Source organism: Ammospiza nelsoni, chromosome 2 (assembly GCF_027579445.1).
Source record: "Ammospiza nelsoni isolate bAmmNel1 chromosome 2, bAmmNel1.pri, whole genome shotgun sequence".
Classification (NCBI taxonomy): Eukaryota; Metazoa; Chordata; class Aves; order Passeriformes; family Passerellidae; genus Ammospiza; species Ammospiza nelsoni.
In genome coordinates, this window is record NC_080634.1 from 52,872,294 (window position 1) to 52,893,426 (window position 21,133).

The 21,133-nt window shown below is 34.7% G+C and overlaps 1 protein-coding gene across 5 annotated transcripts in view; it reads left to right on the forward strand.

The window, feature by feature from the left end:
* Positions 1-21,133, forward strand: part of NBEA (neurobeachin) — a 454,173-nt gene that overhangs the window by 163,690 nt on the left and 269,350 nt on the right. For 4 of the 5 annotated variants that reach the window (XM_059493594.1, XM_059493591.1, XM_059493592.1 and 1 more), the window contains 2 exons: positions 9,127-9,565; positions 20,938-21,092. In XM_059493594.1, the coding sequence (XP_059349577.1) occupies positions 9,127-9,565; positions 20,938-21,092 (594 nt within the window). The remainder of the gene's footprint in view (positions 1-9,126; positions 9,566-20,937; positions 21,093-21,133) is intronic. The other variant, XM_059493590.1, reaches the window with a different exon arrangement.

Consider the following 21,133-nt stretch of genomic DNA (forward strand, 5'->3'; position numbering starts at 1 on the left):
CTCAAGGGAAATGGCAGATCAGAACTTTTCTCTTGAATCTGAAGGTTGTCTGAAAAACACAGTCCTACAAAAGTAAATACTGCAGACTTGCTTCTTCCTAATTTAAAATTAATTAATATAATTAAATAGGAAGATTTAGTAAATATGAGAATAACATTAAAAATTATTGTCCAAAACCTCTGTACTGGATTTTCAGGATTTTGTCTTAAAATCATCAGTCGTGCATAGGTTCTACTTTCTGGAAAATATTAGTAGTGAATCAATATTTCAGCTAGTCATCTTCATCTGCCTTAAAAATAGGTGAAGAGAGGTTAGGGCACATTTAGAGTACAGTTCATCTGACCTGCTTTGTGATCTACTGGTCACTAGAAATGCCAGTCTTTCTTCATTCACTACAGCTGTCACAGCTGATGTGTCTTGGTCAGATCAATCCTGATTCCTGTGACATGGCATAACTGAACTCCAGACACAAACACTGGTTTATGACAAAAGCTGGAATCAAATTCTTTGATGTCAGGCCCCTAATCTAATAATGACATTGTGTCTTAGTAATATCCCCATCCACATCTGTAATTGTTTTACACATATGTTCATAGATACACCTGTGTTAGTCAAGACATCATTAATTTCCATTGACTGGTTAGCAAGAGCTACCCTTGTAAGCTTAGCACAAAATGCCAAAATTTTCATTTCTGAAATGGGAGCAATTGTAATAGCTTAGAAAATATTGGTTTGTTCTCTGTTGATTTCTCCACTTAGATAAGGATATTTTCCTAAAATTGTTATGAACCAATTTTGTTCTCTGTTATGTGTTATGTCTGGAAGATGTGGAACTAGAGATACAAAAACTAGGAGCAGCCTTTTCTCTTACCAGATAGTGGGTAATCAGTACATATTTTGAGAGAGAAACACCTTTCCATCAGAATAAGAGAAGGAATAGAGGAGCATGGTATCTTCTGTTAACAACAGCTAATAAACCTTACCATGTAAAATTGAGTAACCTTTTCAACTTATAGCTACCAATTTCAAGTAGATTTAGCTATAGATGTCAGGATCACTTGAAATGAGTTTTTCCACTTCTGGTTGCTATTGAAGCTGTTCTTCATTGAAGACTTGTTGGACTATTCGTTTCAACAGTGTTTCTACAGTAGAAAATACGAATCTCCAACAGTAGAAAATACGAATATTTTTTTTTTCCTTTTTACACTTCAGCTGGCCTCCTGTAAATTACTGAGAACACAATTAAAATTAATGAGTAATGAGTAGATATTTTCAGTTCAAAATTGATGTTTCCATTTGCATTATTCATGAGTGTTTCAGAAATGAAAGTATGGCAACAGTGCCATATTTAGCTTATATATATTGTGTGAAGCAAATCAGTATATAGGTTATCAGAAACTTCTATCAAAAATTGATTGACTTTTCCACTTGCTTGCTATCTCTGCCTGTATTTTTCCCAAAGCACTGTAAATTAATAGATTTCCTAAAGGTATGTGGTGCAGATGGACTGGAAGCTATTGATTTATTTTTCTTGACAGAACAAACTATATTAAAATGTTGCAGAAATAGTTTTCTCTCTGAAGACAAGTAAAGTATCTAGTTTTTCAGGTCCCCTAGGTATATGGTACTCTGGGAATTACACTGTTGTTTGTATTTCTAATGTAGTAGCATAGAGATTTCCAGACTATTTTCAAACTATTTTGCATGAGGATAACAGCCTGAGTATACAAAGAGGACTAAAGGACAAATTTCCACTGCCTGTGAAAATATTCTTTGCCTCAGGAAGTACTGACAAATCTCATGTCTCCATCCCAATCAAAATATAGTTGTATATATTTTCAAGAAAGGAGAATGCTATAAGGAGCATGGGTGATAATCATGATTCTCATAAAATTCTGATTATATTGAATTTCTGCCTGCTGCTTAAAATAATCATACTGCTCTTCTGATGAAACATATGCTCCTTATTCCAACTACATCTGAAAAGACATACATTTGAAGATCATGAGATAGTAATGAATACATCTTAATCTATTATTTATTGCCCTTTCCCAGCTACTTCAGGCATCACAGGAGATGTTTGCACATATATTTTATTATTAATTGATCAGTAATTATGTATGTATGAAGCAGTTGTAATAGGAATTCATTTAATTTCATTTATTTGTACAAATTACAGAAGTTTTAAAAGTTTTTTAAAAAACTTTCAGTTTTTTAAAAAGTAGTGCTTAAACCAAAATGTTTTAATATGTTTCCTTGTCTATATGGAACATTCTCTGTGCTCCACTGTTAATTTTTATTGCTGGATGCTGTAACCTACAGAGAGAGTTTTTTTTAAAATTTCATTGGTAAGAAATGTCTAATTACAAAACCACCATCTTTCTCAGCATACATCAGAAATACAGATATTATCATAAGTATCTAAAATAAATTATTTTTTAATTTTGTGGGTATGAGTTTACACAATAAAAAATAAATTACTAAAAATATAAACTGAAAAAACTAGGGAAATTCACCTAGGGAAATAAACATATTACCATATTGTTCCTAATTTCCATCTGGGTTTTGTTTCAAAATGTAAATACCTGGTTTACTCTAAAGCTAACATTTCTCTTAGGACTTCTCATTTTCTTATTGTATCTTCTTCATGTCTTTAAGTTAATATCTTGGTAATGCTTTGGCTTAAGACAATCAGACTGATGTCTTATCCATCAAACACTAAGTGCAAGACCTTTGAGTAGTAAAGAAGAATTAAGAATTGATTAAAGACTGCCTAAACAGATCAAGAAGTTGTTCTGTTTTAAATGGCTCTTTCAGTGTCCTTTCTGTGGTCAAGGTAGGGATGGCCTGCTTTAATGACTGCAGGGAAAGAAACAAATGAGACTTATGAGGAATTTGAGCACATAGAAGAAATTTCCAGAGAGCAAAAAGAGAAGATGTGCACTCATGCACATCCAGCTGTGAACAGAGGCTGATGATAACTTTTCTCTTCAATCACTTCCCAATCTTGATTTCCCCACCCTAAGTCTCTCTGGCTCTGATCCTCTCCCATCTCAGTGCCTCTCTGCTTTTCCTGGTTGGCAGCTACATCCCTTCTCCTCACAAATCCACTCTGGCTACGAGGAAAATTCCCAACCCTCTGTCTTAAATTTCCTGTACCAAAATCTATGCCCTTCCAATTGCCAATCCACCCCAGAGCATTTCCTATCTGACTTTCCTCAGTCCCCTCATTTTCAGATGTGTTCCTTCTGCCCTCAGCCACACCTATCAGAGCCCTGAGGTATCCTGCTTGTGGCTTTTCCTCTTGCCAGCCAGAGGCTGCCATGGCATGTGCTCTGCTTCCACCTCTTTGTGTGCACATGGAGCAGCATGCTGTCAGACAGCTGAATCTGTGCAATTGCTGTCCTTGTACAAGGAAAGGGACAGTGTTTGGTCTGGCAGGAATTTCAGAAACTTGGATAAATATATTGCCTAAATACAGATGCAGGTTAAATTCAGGCTGCGTTTATCAAATGTTTTCGTAGATAAAAGACTGATAGTGAAAGAATGGAAAATTGTAACCCTCAGCCAGGCTCTATTCCCTCACATTTTATTAATAAAATTTAAAAGAAACTTGTTTAAAAATATTTTAGAACAGCAAATGAGTTCTACTCTGAGTGTTGTTCATGTTACTTTGCCTCAGAAATAACAGAACTCCATGAAGTCTTTTAGTGGGACATGACCAAATTTGCCTATTAACGCATAGCTACATGAAGATTAATACCAGCCAAGCTGCCAAAATTCTAGACCATCTAGATTCTACATGGTTGGGCCATGATCAAGGTCACTATAATGATAATTTTTACGTGATAAAAATATAAAACTTTCACAGGGAAATAGAAATGCCAAGAGAAGAGAAAGTCCTGAGTAGCAGATAGAGAGTAGCTTGGAAACTTAATGCTTCTTTTAGATGAATTCTTCTCACTGTTGTGTCTTGACCTCCAGGGACATTTCTATTGCAAGCTCATTCTTCCTTACTTCTCTCGATGTACCTTATTATGCTTTGATTCTATTCCCATATTTAGTTTCTCATCTCAGTTTAATTATGCTGCTTCTTACACATGAAAATAAGTTGAGTGATGTTGCAAGGGAGAATTTTTCCACTCTGTCTTTATGGCCTTGAGTTTAGAAATTGGTTAGTTGACTCTTCCACCTATGGAGGAAGCTATCCCTGCCTTCTTGGAATGAAAGCGTTTTCAGCTTGTAGGGTGCTGTTTCTAGAAGTTTGTAGAAAACTTGCAAGGCTTTATACAAGGCAACTATTAAGGTTATCACAAGCACTTTAAGATAGCCATGCAGAAAACAACTCATCAATTTTTTCAGTGCAAATGCAGGAAAAGGTGGTAGCAAGTCCTATATCAAGGTTGACCAAACCCTTCCTCTGCCAAATGTTTCTCTATTGTTTACAGTAGAGATTTGACAATTTTTTGGGATAGTATTGCTTCCTAATATTTTTTCAGCCATATTGTAAGCAATTTAAAAAATAATTTTCATTTATCTTACTTTTGAAAAATGTCAGCACATTTTTATCTAGTAGGAAGCTTTAACGCTATGAAAGAGACAGGAAGATCACAGGAAAATCCACTTTATTTTTTCCATATTTTTAAAGTGTATATTAAAAGTGTGATTTGTATCATCATTTTTTTATAATGACAAAACTGTGTATTTGCCTTACATATGAAACGGCTCATTATTAGGTTAATAAATAAGGGAAGTGTGGGTTGTATTTTTTAGCCATATGGAGGCAGTGCAAGAGCTATTTAGGTAACTCAGTAGGTTAAAACAATTACAATACACTTCATAAATCACAAGCAAACAAGATATTTTAGGGAAGGAGCGTGACGGATGAGGTCACCAGATATACAATATGTCATTTAGTTAACTTAGGCCCATATTTTTCCCATAATGTAGTAGATGAACTCATTAGTTAGAATGAAAAACAGTAAGAAGGAGGCATCTGGCTTCCAACTGCCTGTTTCTGACAGGGTTAAGATCACTAGATCTAGTAATGATTCTGCTTTGTCTACTGACATGGCCTTGTGCTGCAGAAAACTGATGAGGTTTGCTGAAAATTTAGTGTCTTTCTGTCACAGTGTTAGAACGTGGAGAGATGCAATCAGTTGTGGCTTTGCTTCTGTTCATGTTTACCATATTGCTAAGTTGCTTTAAGTATTTAGGATTTTTATAAAATAATAGATGTTTCTGGTTTAAGATTTTTCTAAATCACTTTATGAATCAGTTTTTATTTCTGTATTCAGAAGGCAACATAAGTGCTAATACATGGTGTAAAAAATATGGAACAGAACTTAATATCCAGTTTTATAACTAAAACTGGTCGGGTTTTGTGACCTATGCTAAGAAGTTTACCATTCACCTAAAGTAATACTGGGAATAATAATAATAATAATGCTGATCAAGAAGGTCTTATAATACATCTTTTCACACATATTTATGTGGATTTCACACATCCTAATTTGCTAGGATTCTTACCTGAAAAGTAGTTAAGTCTTATCAGTTCTTAAGTTATTTTTTGTTAAGGCACAAAATGTAAATTGAACCTTTTAAACCCTTATTCATTTAGCTTGTTTGATGTTTTAAAAGTGAGAGTTAATGCACTCCACTTAGTAGTTTCTAGATATTGTTATTCATAATGATAAATCAGACTGACCTGAATTGGCTTAGTGTAGCATATTTGTATTAGGTATTGAAGATACACACAGCAAAAAAAGTAAAGATACAAATCTGATTTTCATGTAAATCAAGTATTCCTACAGTTGCCTGAATTTGGAATAACTTCCTTTGATATTTTTGCCCTAAACCCTTTCAATTAGTGTTATGTACTTGATAGTGTGTCATACTGAAATTTTTTGTCCACAAATATAATTTTGCTTCCATTTTTAGCATCAAATGACGCAGGCCTCCCATAATTTTATTTTCATTTGGGAACAAAGGTTTGCAAGTCACCTGCTGACTTGCAAGTATTAATTAAGTACAGTCCTATTTATAGCATCTCAAGATTAGTCCTGTTTTCATTTAACTTGCTATGCTGATTGGAAAGCTTCTCCATAACCTTAATTATGTATTGATGACTGTCACTTGCCAAATTAAAATTTATTCTTGGTGAGTTTGCACTGGTTTTCTCGTGCCAAGCCTGCAATCCTTTTTTATCTTTTCTTTTTTTTAATTTTCATCTACAGCTTGTGATAGCTGTTGTATAACTTCTCATTATTAGTTTGGCCAGACTATGTCAGCCAAATTCTGTTCTGCAACAGCAGATTGCTAAGTACCTCCATAGTGGCACTTCCACATTTCTCAAATATGAAGGCGTACACGGTATTCCATAATGAATCCTTCCAGAGCCTCCTCTAATGCTGTTAATGCTTAGCTGTTGCAAAATATTCAAAAAAGTTTGGAGCTACATTTGCCTTTTCTGTGAGATTTTTGTATCAGCAACTAAATAATTACCCACTAATTCATGTATCCAAATCCTTCTTTTCAGTCATTTACCAAAGATGAATTCCAGTTATAATGGGGAGCTCTGTGATGTTCACTAGATACAAAGCTTTTCACTATTAAATGTAATTTGCAGTTCTGCCATAATGCCTTCTTACAATCGTGCTTCTGTGACCGTCAGTCGTACCTTGTAATTTTGTCATCAGCAATTTTAGCCACAATGTTTTTACCTGAAACCTTTATTCAAAATATTTTAGCAAAATAGCTCCCATGGTAGTTTTTATCAATGTTATAGGCTTTTCTTTTCTTTTGAAAGTAATGGGTGGCTCCTTCTTAGCCAGTTTCTTTTCCCACATTCTAATTATATCCAGGGTCTCATGACTAAATTTTAAATGTGTTGTGACAACCCCAGCTTTACTGAATTTACTATATTGACCCTTACTTTCTCTGAACAATAAGTATTAAAAAAGCTCATTTTAGAAATCCATTTTTTAAATTTATCTCACTGCATTCTGTTACTATTCATTACTCCATAATAAATCCTGAAATCTTGCTTTTTATTGAAGGTTTGCAGTTGTCCTGATAATTTTTTTCCTATCTCTTAAAAAGAGAAAACTTGTATGGTTTTCTTCAGTGATATGTTACTGTCTCCAGTCATCTGCTTGGCAAAAGAGCCTGCTACTAGACCAGTAATATCATGGGTATTTTGTTCCAAATTGGCTGAGTCAGTTCATTACAACAGCTTTTAATGTGTTAAAATCAATCTTCTGGTTTACTCAACGTAGTTTAGTTGACTCTCCACAACTGTATTTCTACCAGGTTTTTTGTTCAGCATTGTTGACCTTAATGGAAATTGAGGTTGGGTGTAACCTAACTTCACCATGTAGTGGACCATAGTCTTTTTTCTGTGCCCTCCTTTCATTTGCATAATAATGGAGCCTTATGCCATTTTATTCACCATATATTTCATGGGCAACAACCTGCTTTACTGCCTGTCCAGTACTAATCTTCCCTTCAGTTGAGAAGTGTTATCTTTGTATGGATGGAGTTTAAAGAGACAAGCAGAAAATTCATTAGCATCATTCTGTGGATCAGATGTCTTTCTGTGCCAAATACAGGCAGTACTAAGTAGATACGGATCTTTTTGCTTCCTGACCTGGCAGATGCTAAATGCATTTGCTGCAGCTCATAAATCCAGTTTCTACTTCCTGCTTCACAAAGAAGAGCTCATATCTATTTGATAAGATGCATTTAAGGCACTTAAGAGAAAAAGAAGGAAGTGGCTTCAGTGTTTATGGCTGTTAAAAGAAGAAAACAATGCTCCTTTATAATGGGTGATTCTGCTTCATCTTTTTAAAAGCCTCTTCTGTTCTTTCTTATTACTTGTATGTATGAAAATGTTTACATGACCATTAGTTCAAGCACAAAAATAATCTCTTACAGATTATTTTTTTATGTATACATGTATGTACTCACACTTATGCCCATATGCTAAATAGGTATTTTTTACCTGACTGTAACAGAAAATCAATAGTGAGATGAGAGATTGTTATTAAAGTTACATTTTTGATGCACCCTTTTTGGTAAATGAGCTTCATTTAAATACGCCATAAAATATTACCCATAATATCTAAACCACTGTATCAGAGCCATTAAAAAAGTATTCTTATTTCATACATAGAACTGCTAAATTTTGTAATCAAGACAAGTAATTTAATGAAAATGTAGTTTTAAAATAAACTAGGAAAACATTTTGTCAATAAAAATAGCCCAATTTGTTGTTCTCTAACCAAAATTAGGATACAAGTTACTCACAACTCTAGCTGACTTTTGTCTAAGCATATCAAATTATTCTTATTTAATAAAGATTTTGTGTCTGTTTCACTGAAGTAATTATTAGAGGTGTGGTCTTCTCGGTTACAATATGCTGTAGAATCCTTTTCAATCTGGAAATGTTCCAAACTCAACAGATTTCACTTGCCTTTCTCTATGAAGCTGTATTTATTTTGTTCATTAATTGTTCCTAAATGACATAATTTTACCTTTTGTGGGAAAAGAAGAGTAATCTAAAAAATAAATAATAACTTTTGTTGTTTTCCTTCATGTATAAATTAATCTGTATTCAGTGCAATGATATGTGTAGAAATGTGTGTAATACACATTTTAAACAAAACACAAAGCAAAAAGTGATCTAGAAGTTTTCTTTTGAATGCAAACTTAATATGTGATGACAGCAATACAAGAGTAAATTTTACAGTAATCCAAAAGCATAAGTGATTGCAATTTTCCTTTCTAGTAGGCTCAAGGATCATAGAGTTCTACAGTTGATAGCTTATAATTTTTAGTGTTGGTTTTGCTGGCAGTATTTTGCTGTTTGATTACTGCATGAGTAGTGGCCTGTAGTTTCTAAATGTCACTGAGTTTGTATAATGCAATTTTGGGCTCCCTCTTCCAAGTCTGTCTATATGCCAAACAGCTGCTGGAGGTAAAATATTTTGTATGTAGAATGAGTTTTCAAGGTTTAAAATACCGTTATTTGTTGCCTAACACGTTTCTGTCATATAAAACCTTATGATCATATTTTATGGGAAAATATCAAACTCAATTTTGTTCATAATCTCTATTTTGCTGCAGAGACACCAACTGTGTTTCCAGAAAATATCAAAGACAAAGAAACACCAACACCGGTTGAAGATATTCAGCTGGAAAGTTCTATTCCTCATACAGATTCTGGAATTGGAGATGAACAGATGCCCAATATTTTGAATGGGACAGACTTGGAGACCAGCACAGGTCCTGATGCTATGAGTGAGCTGTTGTCTACTTTGTCTTCAGAAGTGAAGAAATCTCAGGAGAGCTTAACAGAAAGCCCGAGTGAAATTCTGAAACCTGCATCATCAATATCCAGTATCAGCCAAAGTAAAGGAATAAATGTCAAAGAAATACTGAAAAGTCTTGTGGCAGCCCCTGTTGAAATCGCAGAATGTGGCCCAGATCCGATCCCTTACCCAGACCCTGCATTGAAGAGAGAAGCTCAGGCTATACTTCCCATGCAGTTTCACTCATTTGACAGGTATATGGTTGGGCTCATTGTTTGATATTGATGTAATTCAGAAGTTTGAAGGGCTTTTATTTCTTCAAGAAGGTCATTCTACTATTGGTTGGTATTATAGCTTGTTAAAAACAACAGCACTGTGTCTCCCTTTCTGTATTACCAACACCACACAGTACAGACAAAAGTAATTCACCTTATTCTTCTCTGTTAGCAGTGAATAAAACTCTATTAACTACTTGGAAAACAAGCCTCTTGCAAAGAAATATATGTGCTATAAAATCTTTTTTTCTTTAAGACGCTATTTTAGTGAGGAGGAGGAGGAGGGGCAATATCTGCTGATACAGAACAGATTGTGCAGAAATTCAGTAGAATATTCTTTCAAAGGCTTAAATCTTAATTGGATCCATCATTGAACTGTTTTCTGGTACTGAAATGCTTTGACCATGGCAAATTGTCGGCTTGGTCATGGTGGAAACCAGTTTCCTTTTAGGTCTTAACAACAGAAGCTGTTAAACTTCAGAAGTTAGTGCTTAAAACTAAATTCACAAATATTTCCACAAAGAGTCCTTAGTTGTTGTTGTTTTTTCTTGGGCTGTATCTTCCTGTTTTCTCATGAATATACTTGCCTTTAAATGTCCAGTCCCTCTCAGTCATCCTGAACATAGAGATTGAGCTCTTTTGGAATTCTCATCATCCTTCCAGAAGTGTAGTCCCATCCATTGTGATTTTAGACCTAAGTCTTGTGAGTGTTTATGTGATTGCATTTTAGATCCATTTAGTTTCTTCATAAAAATATTTTTAAAATGTTAAAAATTGAATCAAGGCTTAAAGACAATTAAACACATGTCTTTTAAACTTAAAAGTATATAAGTTTATCAGGCAGGTACAGGTAAATTTCAGGCAAGTAAAACACTGAAGGAGATAAAAAATAAGGCAGAAAGGAGTTATATTGTGATTTATGTGGAAAAAATCCTATATTTACAGAAAATTTGCAAAATATAATAAATATCTTCCCTGAGTCTTAAGAAAAATAATATTCACTGTTTTCAACATAACATAACCAGCAAAGTGCAAGAAGATATGTCAGAATTTTAGAAAAAAGTGAAGTACTTTTCCATTATAAGGTCCATAAAAAAATTTGATGTCTTGTCTCTATATATATAAATACTGCTTTTCTGAAATATTCGATTAACAATTAGATAGTGTCTGTTGTAAGAAAGATAATTTTATCAAGACATGAAAAGTGAAATATTCTTTAGAGGCAATGAATATATCCCTTTCTAACATTTTAGGTCCTAAATAATATTTTAGGTTTTAAGACTTCTCTAGAGAAAGCTCATTTAAGAGCTTTTTTCATTAAGATTTTTTTTTTTTAGTTCATCAATCTGCATATTTTTTTTAGATTGATTTCAATATGGAGTGAAAAATATTTGTTTCTTCCTATACTGTTAAGATTTTTTCCTTTTGCTCTCTGATGAACCACTATATTCCAGAATTCATGCTTGTACATTAAGCAGTATAAAACATCATGCTACATGCAGAAATATCCACACCTTAACTGTAAATAGCAAAAATGTTACTTTATCTGAATTTCGACCTGGGTTAATAAGAAAAATATTTAATTCAGAGAGCAGTGGTTGATTCACAAAATGCCAGACACCTAAATTAAAAAGGAGCATGTCATCTTATGGGATGTCTTTGTCATTGTTAGAGGGAACTTGACATAAAGGTGATTGAAGACATGAATTTTAGTGTGCATTTTTAAATTATAGCTCTATAAGAAAGCATTTAAAACTCCAAGGGCCTGCAGTCGGTTGGCCATAACCTTTGTTTAATGCGAGCACCTCCATTTAATTGTTCTTGCCACAATGTGACTGCTTGTACCTTTTGAACATCATTAGTAGAAGATAATATAGAATTAATAAGAGGTGCCTCGTGTTCAGAACTTATAAGTTTTGATAGATATTTCGTACTTAATAAGTTTAGCAGCTAATGAGTTTAGTGGTTTGTTTTTTCCCTGGCCTGTTACCCAGCCAACCAAATTTGATGATTGTCTGTAAAAAGTGCACCACCGTGTTGTATCTTGGTGGCATACATTGTACATTCAGCCTTTGGAATCATTCACTTCTTCAGAGGAAAAAAAAAAGTGGTAATGGGTGAAGTTTAGGCAAAAGAATTCACTTCTACATCATTTTTGGTGGTTTTTTGTTTTTGTTTTTTTTTTGTCTTAAATAAATGACCCTGCTGTCTGATTTTGATGAGTGAGGTAGATGATGATTTTTAGTGTAACCAACAACTCTGAAGGGAAAAATTACACGTTCAGGCATGTCCAGCAGATTGGGAATGTTACATTCTTTTATCCAACTAAACAAATATTTTTGAACTATGACAGTCTTGATGAAAATGCAGATGTTCTTAGCCCATCAACTTAGACCTCAACTGACTAGTTCTGCTCCATGGCTGCATTATTGAATGATGCCCATTGTTCAAGCAAGTATTTCTCTGTGCAGATTTTTCATATTTCCAGAGTACTTACTTGACCACCATGACAATCTTTGGAGGCAAATGTAGATGGCAGTGGAAATTATGAACGCGGAGCAGATTCAGATCCTGATCCTGAAACTTTTCACTGGGGATGAAACAACGGTTAGGGGGAAAAAACTTTGAATAGTATATTGAAGTAATAACTGAACAAATTTAAGTATTAATTGACAAAGCAGCATGAATTTTACCTAGTGGTGATTTTGGAACATTTTATCTCCTGTAGTATCCCAATAACTGTTGAAAAACTGAAAGAAATTACAGTAGGATTGTCCTTACATACTTGTTCATGTAAATGAAATAACATTTAAATGAGATAAAATGTTTGCGAGTTTTTTTTAAGCTAAAACTATGCCTGTAAACCCTATTTCTGTAGGATCTTGTGTTGCTGTAGTTTATGCAGCTTTTGGTACTTCACTGAGAAGCGTGGCTGTTGGTCATTTTTATTGTCCCTGAGGAGAACCATGAGCAATGGAGTGTATTGTTTTGTCAGGTTGTATTTGTTTCAGGTTTTACAAAACAAGCACAGTGATTCCATATTTATAACCAAATCTAGGTTAGAAGAATGTGTTTTTCACATTAATCTGAAGATATTCTTAGTCCTTTGGAAGCAATTTTTTTTTTTTGGTTGGTTGGTTTTTTCTTTTTTTTTGTTTTTTTTTTTTTTTATTTTATTTGGATGTCTGATTGCCTAGCAAAAGAATAGTTGAGGTAATTTTCTTTAATTATGACCATAGATGAAGGGTAAACACCATGTAAAATAAACTCCTGTAAATAGAATTGAAATTGAGAACTATATTTTAGCATTTAATATGATGTGTTTTACTCTGCATGTTCTTTTAATTGTACATTGATAATGTGTCCGTAAGAGTAATTTTGTATGAGGCTACCGTGTATTCTCCTGTGGAATTTGCACAGTCGTAAATGAAACATAAAAGCAGAAAAAGTGCCCAGCATGTTTTATCAAATGGGAGCTGTGTGTAGCTAATGTATGCAGCAGTTCAAGTGCTATCAAATGTAAATGATGAGGTGATATTGATGAAAGGAGGGGATTGAGGTCTCGGGGGGCGCTGATGACGGATTGAACAGAAGCGGCCTTGCGCCGCACGTAACTCAAGTCTGTCGTCTTCACCACTCAAAGCCGTAATGGGAGGTGGCAGTCTGAAATGAGTTGCCACGGCAAAGAGTATTATTTTTGAAATGCTTTCACACAAATCACTAGGCCCTGCATACAACTTAGTTTCATGCTTTAATGTCATCAGGAGGCACAAATTGGTGTGTCTAATTGTTTGCCACCTGCCAGCAAAATGAGCTGCCAGGCAGCCAGACGGGTTTGATTGTCTGTCAGCTCTTCAATAGATTGAGAGTGACAACATCAAAAATTTCACTTCAAACTCGGAAGCTTTGAGCAGCTTTTCAGAGACCTCTTCCCCACAAGTGCTTCTGGACAACTACATTTTTCAATTAGTTTTCAATATATTGCTGCCGTCTGCCTCATCTGTCTTAAGGTAGCTGTAATTACATTATGAGCTATATAAACAGATTTCTGGGACACTAGAGCCTGGATCCTCAAAGTTATGACATGTCTTTTAACGTCAGACTGAATTTCTTGAAAATGGCATCCAGGTTGACGTTTTTAGAAGCAAACACAAAGGGTGATTTCACCTAGATTTGTGACTAATGGAGCATAACTCACCAATAATTCTTTTGTGCCTTCTTATCTTCTGTCTGACAAAATTCAGTCCATCTTATTGATTTTTAGGGTTTGGGGATTTCTTGTTTCTTTTTTTTTTTTTTTTTTTTTGTCAATTTGCATTGGTCCCACTAGATGCAACCTAAGTCATGGTTTTTGAATTTGTTTGTGATTCTACTCAGTATTGTATTTTGAAGCTTACACTTCACTCTCTACTTTTTTCTAGAAGAAATTTCTCACAAGGGTGCTATTATTGAAATTGTGGTTATGGGGAGTGCTTGTGGCTTTGTGTCTCATTCATTATTTTTACAAACTGAGGTAATTTACATATACTTTCTGGTTTTAGAATTATTTCAATGGGAAGAATGCTTGTATAAGGAAATCTTGAGTTCCTAGAAATTAAAAGATCAGGGGTTTTTGCTGCTATTAAAGATGTGATTCCCTTTTAATCCATTTTAATTTCACAAATTGAAAAATTATGGGTTTTCTTAGTTTACATGTTTGGTGAAATCTTCAGGAACATATTTGAGAATATTTTGGAGAACACATCTTTGAAGTACTTTAGTTTTTATTTTTGCAGTTTTTTTTCTTTATTCTCCTGACAGAAGGACCTTGGGGTCAGTTTTAAAGGTTCTAGAAAAGGTGGACAACTTGTGAGATCCAGTCAGGTCTTGTACATGTCCTTCCCATTAATACTGAGACAGGTAGTCTTCAAAAATATGAATATTTTATGTAGGTATGCTATATTGAGAAGGATTATTCAGGGAATCTATGTGTTTTGCTAGAATACAGTGGTGGGGTGGGTTTTTCTCTTTTTTTCCTTTTTTTAAAATTTTATAATTAACTGATAGAATGGGAAAAGATAACTGTGAGAGAAGATGCACTGAAGGTTCAAATAGAGAGGTGCAATGTCTATCTGTTGTATGATGTCCTACCTTAGGGAGATCATTAGTATGCAGTGGTCTACTAAGTCCTTTAAATAGGAGGCCATATTCCTGTTAGAGTCATTAGTCTCCAAATGATGATTGCTGAAAAACAGATTTGATTTTCCTGAAATCTTATTAAAAATTTGTCATGGATAAATACCTTTTAGTCTTCTCCCAACAAAAATGGTTGCTTTTTAAAGTTGATTACAAATAATTGAAGAAAAATAGAGCAACTTTCCCATGAATCAAGAAGGGACAGGTACAGGTGCTGTCTGTTCTTAGGCACTGTATTCCCCATTACCTTGGGTGTCACAATAGTGTGTGAACAGATGAATGAAAAACCTAATCAGTAGTGTGGGAATTAAAGGACTCATCTGGTTCCAGTTCACTCAAGGTAATTTTCATTATCTTTGTGCAATGGAGACTGGTCCAAATAAAATATTTGACAGCTTCTGTAGAATATATTTTTCTAAGGTAGCAGTAAAAATACACTCCAGAGAATGAGTTAGGGTTTCAGATCCTGTAGGGAAGAGGGCTGAAGTTGCATTGTCTGTATTCCTAGAGAGTGCCTTAGTCCCTCATTTAGTAAATACAATTCAAGAGAAAGGGAAATCTCATTGCCACATCAGCTGTTTGTTTAGGAAAAAAAGTCATTCTAAGTTTATGAATAGGTTCAAGTCAACCAAAATTGGGTATATCAACCCAATTATTTTCACCGAGTTGTAATCATATTTCAATTTATTTTCACCGAGTTGTAATCATATTTCCCATATCTATCATGTAGCAATCTATACACAGGTAGCTCTTTCAAAACACTTCTTATCACCTGTGTAATATGAACCTTTTCATATTAATATACATGGAACTGTAGGTATATCTGGCCTGAAGTTGATGAGGAGAAACCAGCATCTCCCTACTCTCTGATATAATTCACTGACTATATAGATGAAAATTGAACTGCATTCTTGTCTTGCTGTTTATCCCTATCTGCCTTCTTTTACAGGACTGATTGTAGCTTTTTAGCCTTTTTTTCCCCCCCCCTTTTTTTCAATATTTATAAAGGATTAGGTTCCTCACCCATATTTATCTATACTTCATATTGATTGTTTCTTTGAGGTTTTTTTCTATATTTGATGATGTTCCTGACATTTAATACATAACATGTTCACTTAGATTTTATTCACTTTCTTCAAACTTATTAAACTTCCAGTATTTCCCATTTCTCTGTTTAGCCAAGACCATTAATCTTTCCTGATAATTAGCTTTTTTTATCTTTTAGTGTTTTCCTTGTTTGCTGTCAGTATTTTAGATCATTTTAGATGCTTCAAGTAATTTATCCTGGATGCAAAGGATGGAATTTCTTTGCATCCAGGATAAATTACTTGATCCTCTGCTTGATCCAAGACTAAGAATCAATAATCTTAATGGCATTGTCCTAAAACCTCACCTGAGATGATTTACTTTCTTCTAGTTAGAAACAAGCAATTTTTGTTTAGTAGATTAGGATCATTTCATGTACCTTGAGATTTGGAGGTTTTGGTGCATGTGTGGAATCAAATTATTGACATAATCCATAATACATGGAATATTCAGCACTAATATTTCATTTGCATCAGTCCCAACAATTACATCCTTCTGTGAACCTTCCATTTGTCTTCTACAATTTGTGTTTAAACTTCACAATTTTTTAATCCCTTTTTTTTTCCTCCATGGCTTTATACTCTGAGTTAAACCTTTCCTTCTTGGTATCAGATGTATCTTATCTTAATGCAGTCAGCCTAATTGAAGGTTTTTTTAAGGTAGGATTCAGAATGCATTGTTAGTACATAGTAACATTGCAGGCTCAGATCAAGTCTGGGGGTGAAATTGGAAAGAACAGAGTGTAATCAACAATATAAATGTTTCATAGAGGAGTAGATAAGTACAGAGATATGGCCAATATAAATAAATTTTAGAGAAGGAATATTAAGCTTTCTTTTCAGAGATTAAGTTAATCTAGCTGTAGGAGGAACAAGGTAGTGTGTAATATAGCAGACAAATTGCCACCCACTTTCTAATGTGATTTCTTCTGAAACCTCTGAAGTTGTATCAAACCTCTGTTTGACACAGAGCAATTCTATGAAGTAGTTGCCTGAAGTCTGTGCTGCCTTTTGAAGAATACTTGAAAAATCCTCACGCTTTCTGCTGCTGTGGGGGAGGAGAGGAGGAGCAAGAATATTAATTCAGCCTTAAGAGGTTTCACATATCCCACAGGAGAGTAAAGTGATTCTAATTTAATTGCTGCTGCTCAGATAGGTAGCTCAAGACATCCAGTATTGAAGGCTTATCTCTGACCTTTACGTTGACCACAGTGATTAAGTTGGAAAGCCTTTAAATTTCAAAATAGAGAAGAGATACAGAATGTGAATTGCAGAGAAAGAGAAAATATAGAGCTGCATAATTCGTGTGTCACCTGCTCTGTGTAGCTCAATATTTAAGTAAAGTCAATTTGAGAAAGTGATGGGGTTTTTTTAATTTCCATTTTCTCTTTTTGCATTTCAATGCATTAATGGTATTATTTTCTATCTAGTTATTTCATGCAAATTTCTAAACCCCAGAAGAATCCTGTAGCTATTTGCTGAGGTTATTTAATGAACCAGCAATGCATAAGTAGTATGTGGGTTGAATCAACAACACTCATCTTAAGCATGATATGAATTACGATGACTTTGGGCTCAGGTTTAAAATTGGTAAAGGACACTCAGAGTAAAGGAACAGTGATTAGGAGCCACAGGTATATTTAGGATTGAAAACCACCCAAGGAATACAGAAATAAAAATCAGTTGCTGCAGACAATTACTACTAAGTCTTTGCTGACTACATCATTGGGTATCATTTGAGACCACGATGATGTGATTCAGACAACTGTGGGCTAGTTTGGAATATTTAGGGAGTCTGAAATATGTTTTACAAAGCAAGGCAAAAAATGAAATACAGAAATGCATATAATCTTTTCTTCTAGTCTGTAAATTTCTGTTCCTTCATGAAAGAAAAACCTGAATGCCTGACAGATACATGTAAAGCATCTATCACAGTAAAATCATTCTTCAAATCTTATGATGCTCAAGTATAATACTTTCATAAATCTGTGTTTGTTTTTTTTTTAATTTGCCTGTTGTTACTGTACGTGCTGTTTGAGTGGTTAGATTGGTTAAAAGAAGAGTTTATTTACTTGAAGGGCAGTCATTCTCTTTCACCTTTCTTGTTCTGCTGTCTCTCTTATTATTTTGCACATTTTTGACCACTCTATTGTGTTGTTCATACAGTTTTTCTGTCTGCTTCATCTAAATGTCATTCTGTATTCACTCACTGTATTTTGTTTTATCAGTAAGAATGAGACATTTTTACAAGGTCAACATGTATGGCATGTCAGAAAGCTGCATTTTCTCTCAGTCTGGGATGATGTCATCTCACTGATTTTCCCTATTCTTATGGTAGAGAGGTTTCTATTGACATTTCTTGATAATTTGTGGTTTAATGGAACCTGACCTATCCTAACGTGGTGATTTAGATACACAAAACAATGCCAACTATGGGTAGAGCATTATATCTGTGGGATATGGGAAGGATTGTCCTTGCTACAGAAGCTGTATTTCAGTTCTACACTACACTTATTATGGGTCCCTTCCAAATCAAACTGATCCTATTACATCTGGGAAGTAAAGCTGACATGTGTGATCTTTGCTATGGAAATTTAGGTGATCTTTTGGACACTCTGAAAGACCACTGAACTGTTTAAATATGAGGAGGAAGATCTTGAATTTAGCTTCATCTTTAGAAAAATAGCAGGAAAAGAGGAAATACTTCCACAGAGGTTGTATTGCCAATTTAGCAGATACTGATACCAGACTTTATATGAGGGGGAAATTGTTTTTCTTGAAATAAAATACATGTCTTTCACTCCCACTGTCTTACATGTGGGAACCCTGGAATGAGTGTGTGTCTAAGGAGTCTGTTCAGCAGTCAGGGATCCTTCCTGCTTGCATCCAGCTAAGAGGTCCAGGGTCTGCTCCAACGGCATGGGGAACGTGGGATGACAGCTGCCAAGTCTTCCTCACATCTCCTGTGTTATTCATAAGTTGGCCACTCTTTCCAGGTTCTGTATATGCCTTTTTATCTTTATGGACCTGCCAACAGCCTCTCTGTCCTTCCTAAGCTCTTCGAGTCATCACTCTTCACAGTTTCTGTCTGCAAGGTCATCTTGTGAAGCAACATGTTGGCCTGTGGTCTTGGTGACCTGATGATCCATGTGCCATTAGAATAGGCCAGTCTGACTCCTTTTCCTCCTGTGTCTTTCCTTCCTGTGCTCCAGCATAAAAATACTCCCATTCATTCTTCATTCACCCTTTCTATTGAAATTCTCTACAAAGGTAGAGGGTAATGACAGTGGTTTCCTTTTGAAATTAATATAATTGGGAAACTCTCCCACCTAAGAAACAAGCTCTAATTTCTCCTTGTGTTTTTATGACATTACAAGGACTTTGCTTTTGAGTACTTATTCAGTATTATAACCCAAATCCAAATATTTGATTGAGGAATTAATTGAAATAGAGATCTTTGTATGTAGATTGGGGGTAGCTTTAGGAAATTTAATGGTGTTATGGAGCAGATTTATCCAACCCCTGTAGACCCAGCTTTGTTCAGCTGTAGCTCCTGCTATGTAAACACTTAATATAAGCAGTGATTGTAAGATTATTAACTACCAACAAAAGCAATTATTTTAGGGTCACTTATCTTAATCAATAGCTATTGCACTGTTCAAACTCATCTCCTCCTAATGTAAATGGACTGAGACAAAAACCCATGGACATGCCTAGACTTACCTCTCTAACAGTATGTGCTTCAGGGCAGGGGTAAGCTGTTGTTCAGAATGCAGAAACTTTGACCTTCTAAAAAGAGTGAGGGAAAAAATGCTAATGGACTGTTTTGTACACTGTCACCACCAGTCTTTAAAATCCAGGGAGATGGAGTATTTAAACATATAGGACAAAAGTACATTACCCTAAAACATTGTGCCACACCCTATGATTCATTATATGCCATCATATTTACACAAAAGTGTAACAAAGGAGCTTCTTGAGTAAAATGTGACTTCTTCACCCTAAATAATTGCCTTTACTTGCTCTTTTTTTCACAATGAATAATTTTAAAGAAGAGTGTATCTACTTAAACAGAAAATGTAACAATGATGGAAATATATTGTTCAATATTATACAAATATGATTTGTTTCAGATTTGTTTTTCATTCATGTTTGCCACTGAAACAGACATTTAAGGAGAAGGGGATTTTATACATAAATGGAAATATTTAAAAGAAAAATGTAAATATAATTTCTTTCACTGTGAGAGCCTCCCACTGTTGAAAAATTATTGTGTCCAAAGACCAAGTCTTTTGGTCTTCACACTTAAAAAAACCCCTAAGTGTGATTTCAAATTAGGTTAAAAAATGTTTTTTTGAGTGCAGTATTTCCTGCTTATATTTGATATTATGTTGGATTTTTTGCATGAAAGCTCTGTTCTCTTCTTAAGAGCTTCAAATTCTCTGAGCTTTTTAAACCTCAGCAATATCAATACTGTGAAAGCAAGTATTTATTGTGTGGCATTTTTGCTGTTCAATGTATATAATGTGCTATTGATTTAGATTAGGATGAAAGAAGGCTGAATCTAAAATTGTTTCTTAGTCATCTTTGTGAAAGACCAATATATTCATGGTATTAAGGAATAACCTACTGTATTAAAATGTGCAGCTGAAAGGCAAAAATTTTGTTATCTTAGGTAACTTCATTAGGATCAACAAATTCACAGTCTTTATGACTGCATGCATATAGACTTCTAGCCTGCTGGCATAATTTCTGACAGCTAACATTATCTTTGCAAATCTAGAACACATTGCAGTGTTACACTGTTGATAGCAGTGTTCTCAACATGTTGAGATGGTAGAGTCTTTCCATTTTGTGGGTGTTGGAAGATAAATTAGGTTCTTTGAAGTCACATGAAGCTGCAGAATAAGGATAGGACTATGGTTTTAGGGCCTGTTAACAGTTTTACCCTATTTCAGGAAGGTTAAGAAAATTTACAATATTATGTATTTCTCAGCAATGCATCATACAACAGCCTAAACCCATCAAAATCAAAAACTCTTCCTGGTTCCCTTGTGCAAGTTTAGAAATCTGTTGTTCCTTTTTCCACAGGAGCGTGGTTGTACCAGTGAAGAAACCCCCTCCAGGCAGTCTGGCTGTTACCACTGTTGGAGCTGCCACCGCCGGGAGCGGGCTGCCACCGGGTAGTACACCTAATATATTTGCTGCAACAGGAGCTACACCAAAAAGTATGATTAATACAACAGGTATTGTCCTTAAATATCCTTGTGACTCTCATTTTGTCTTT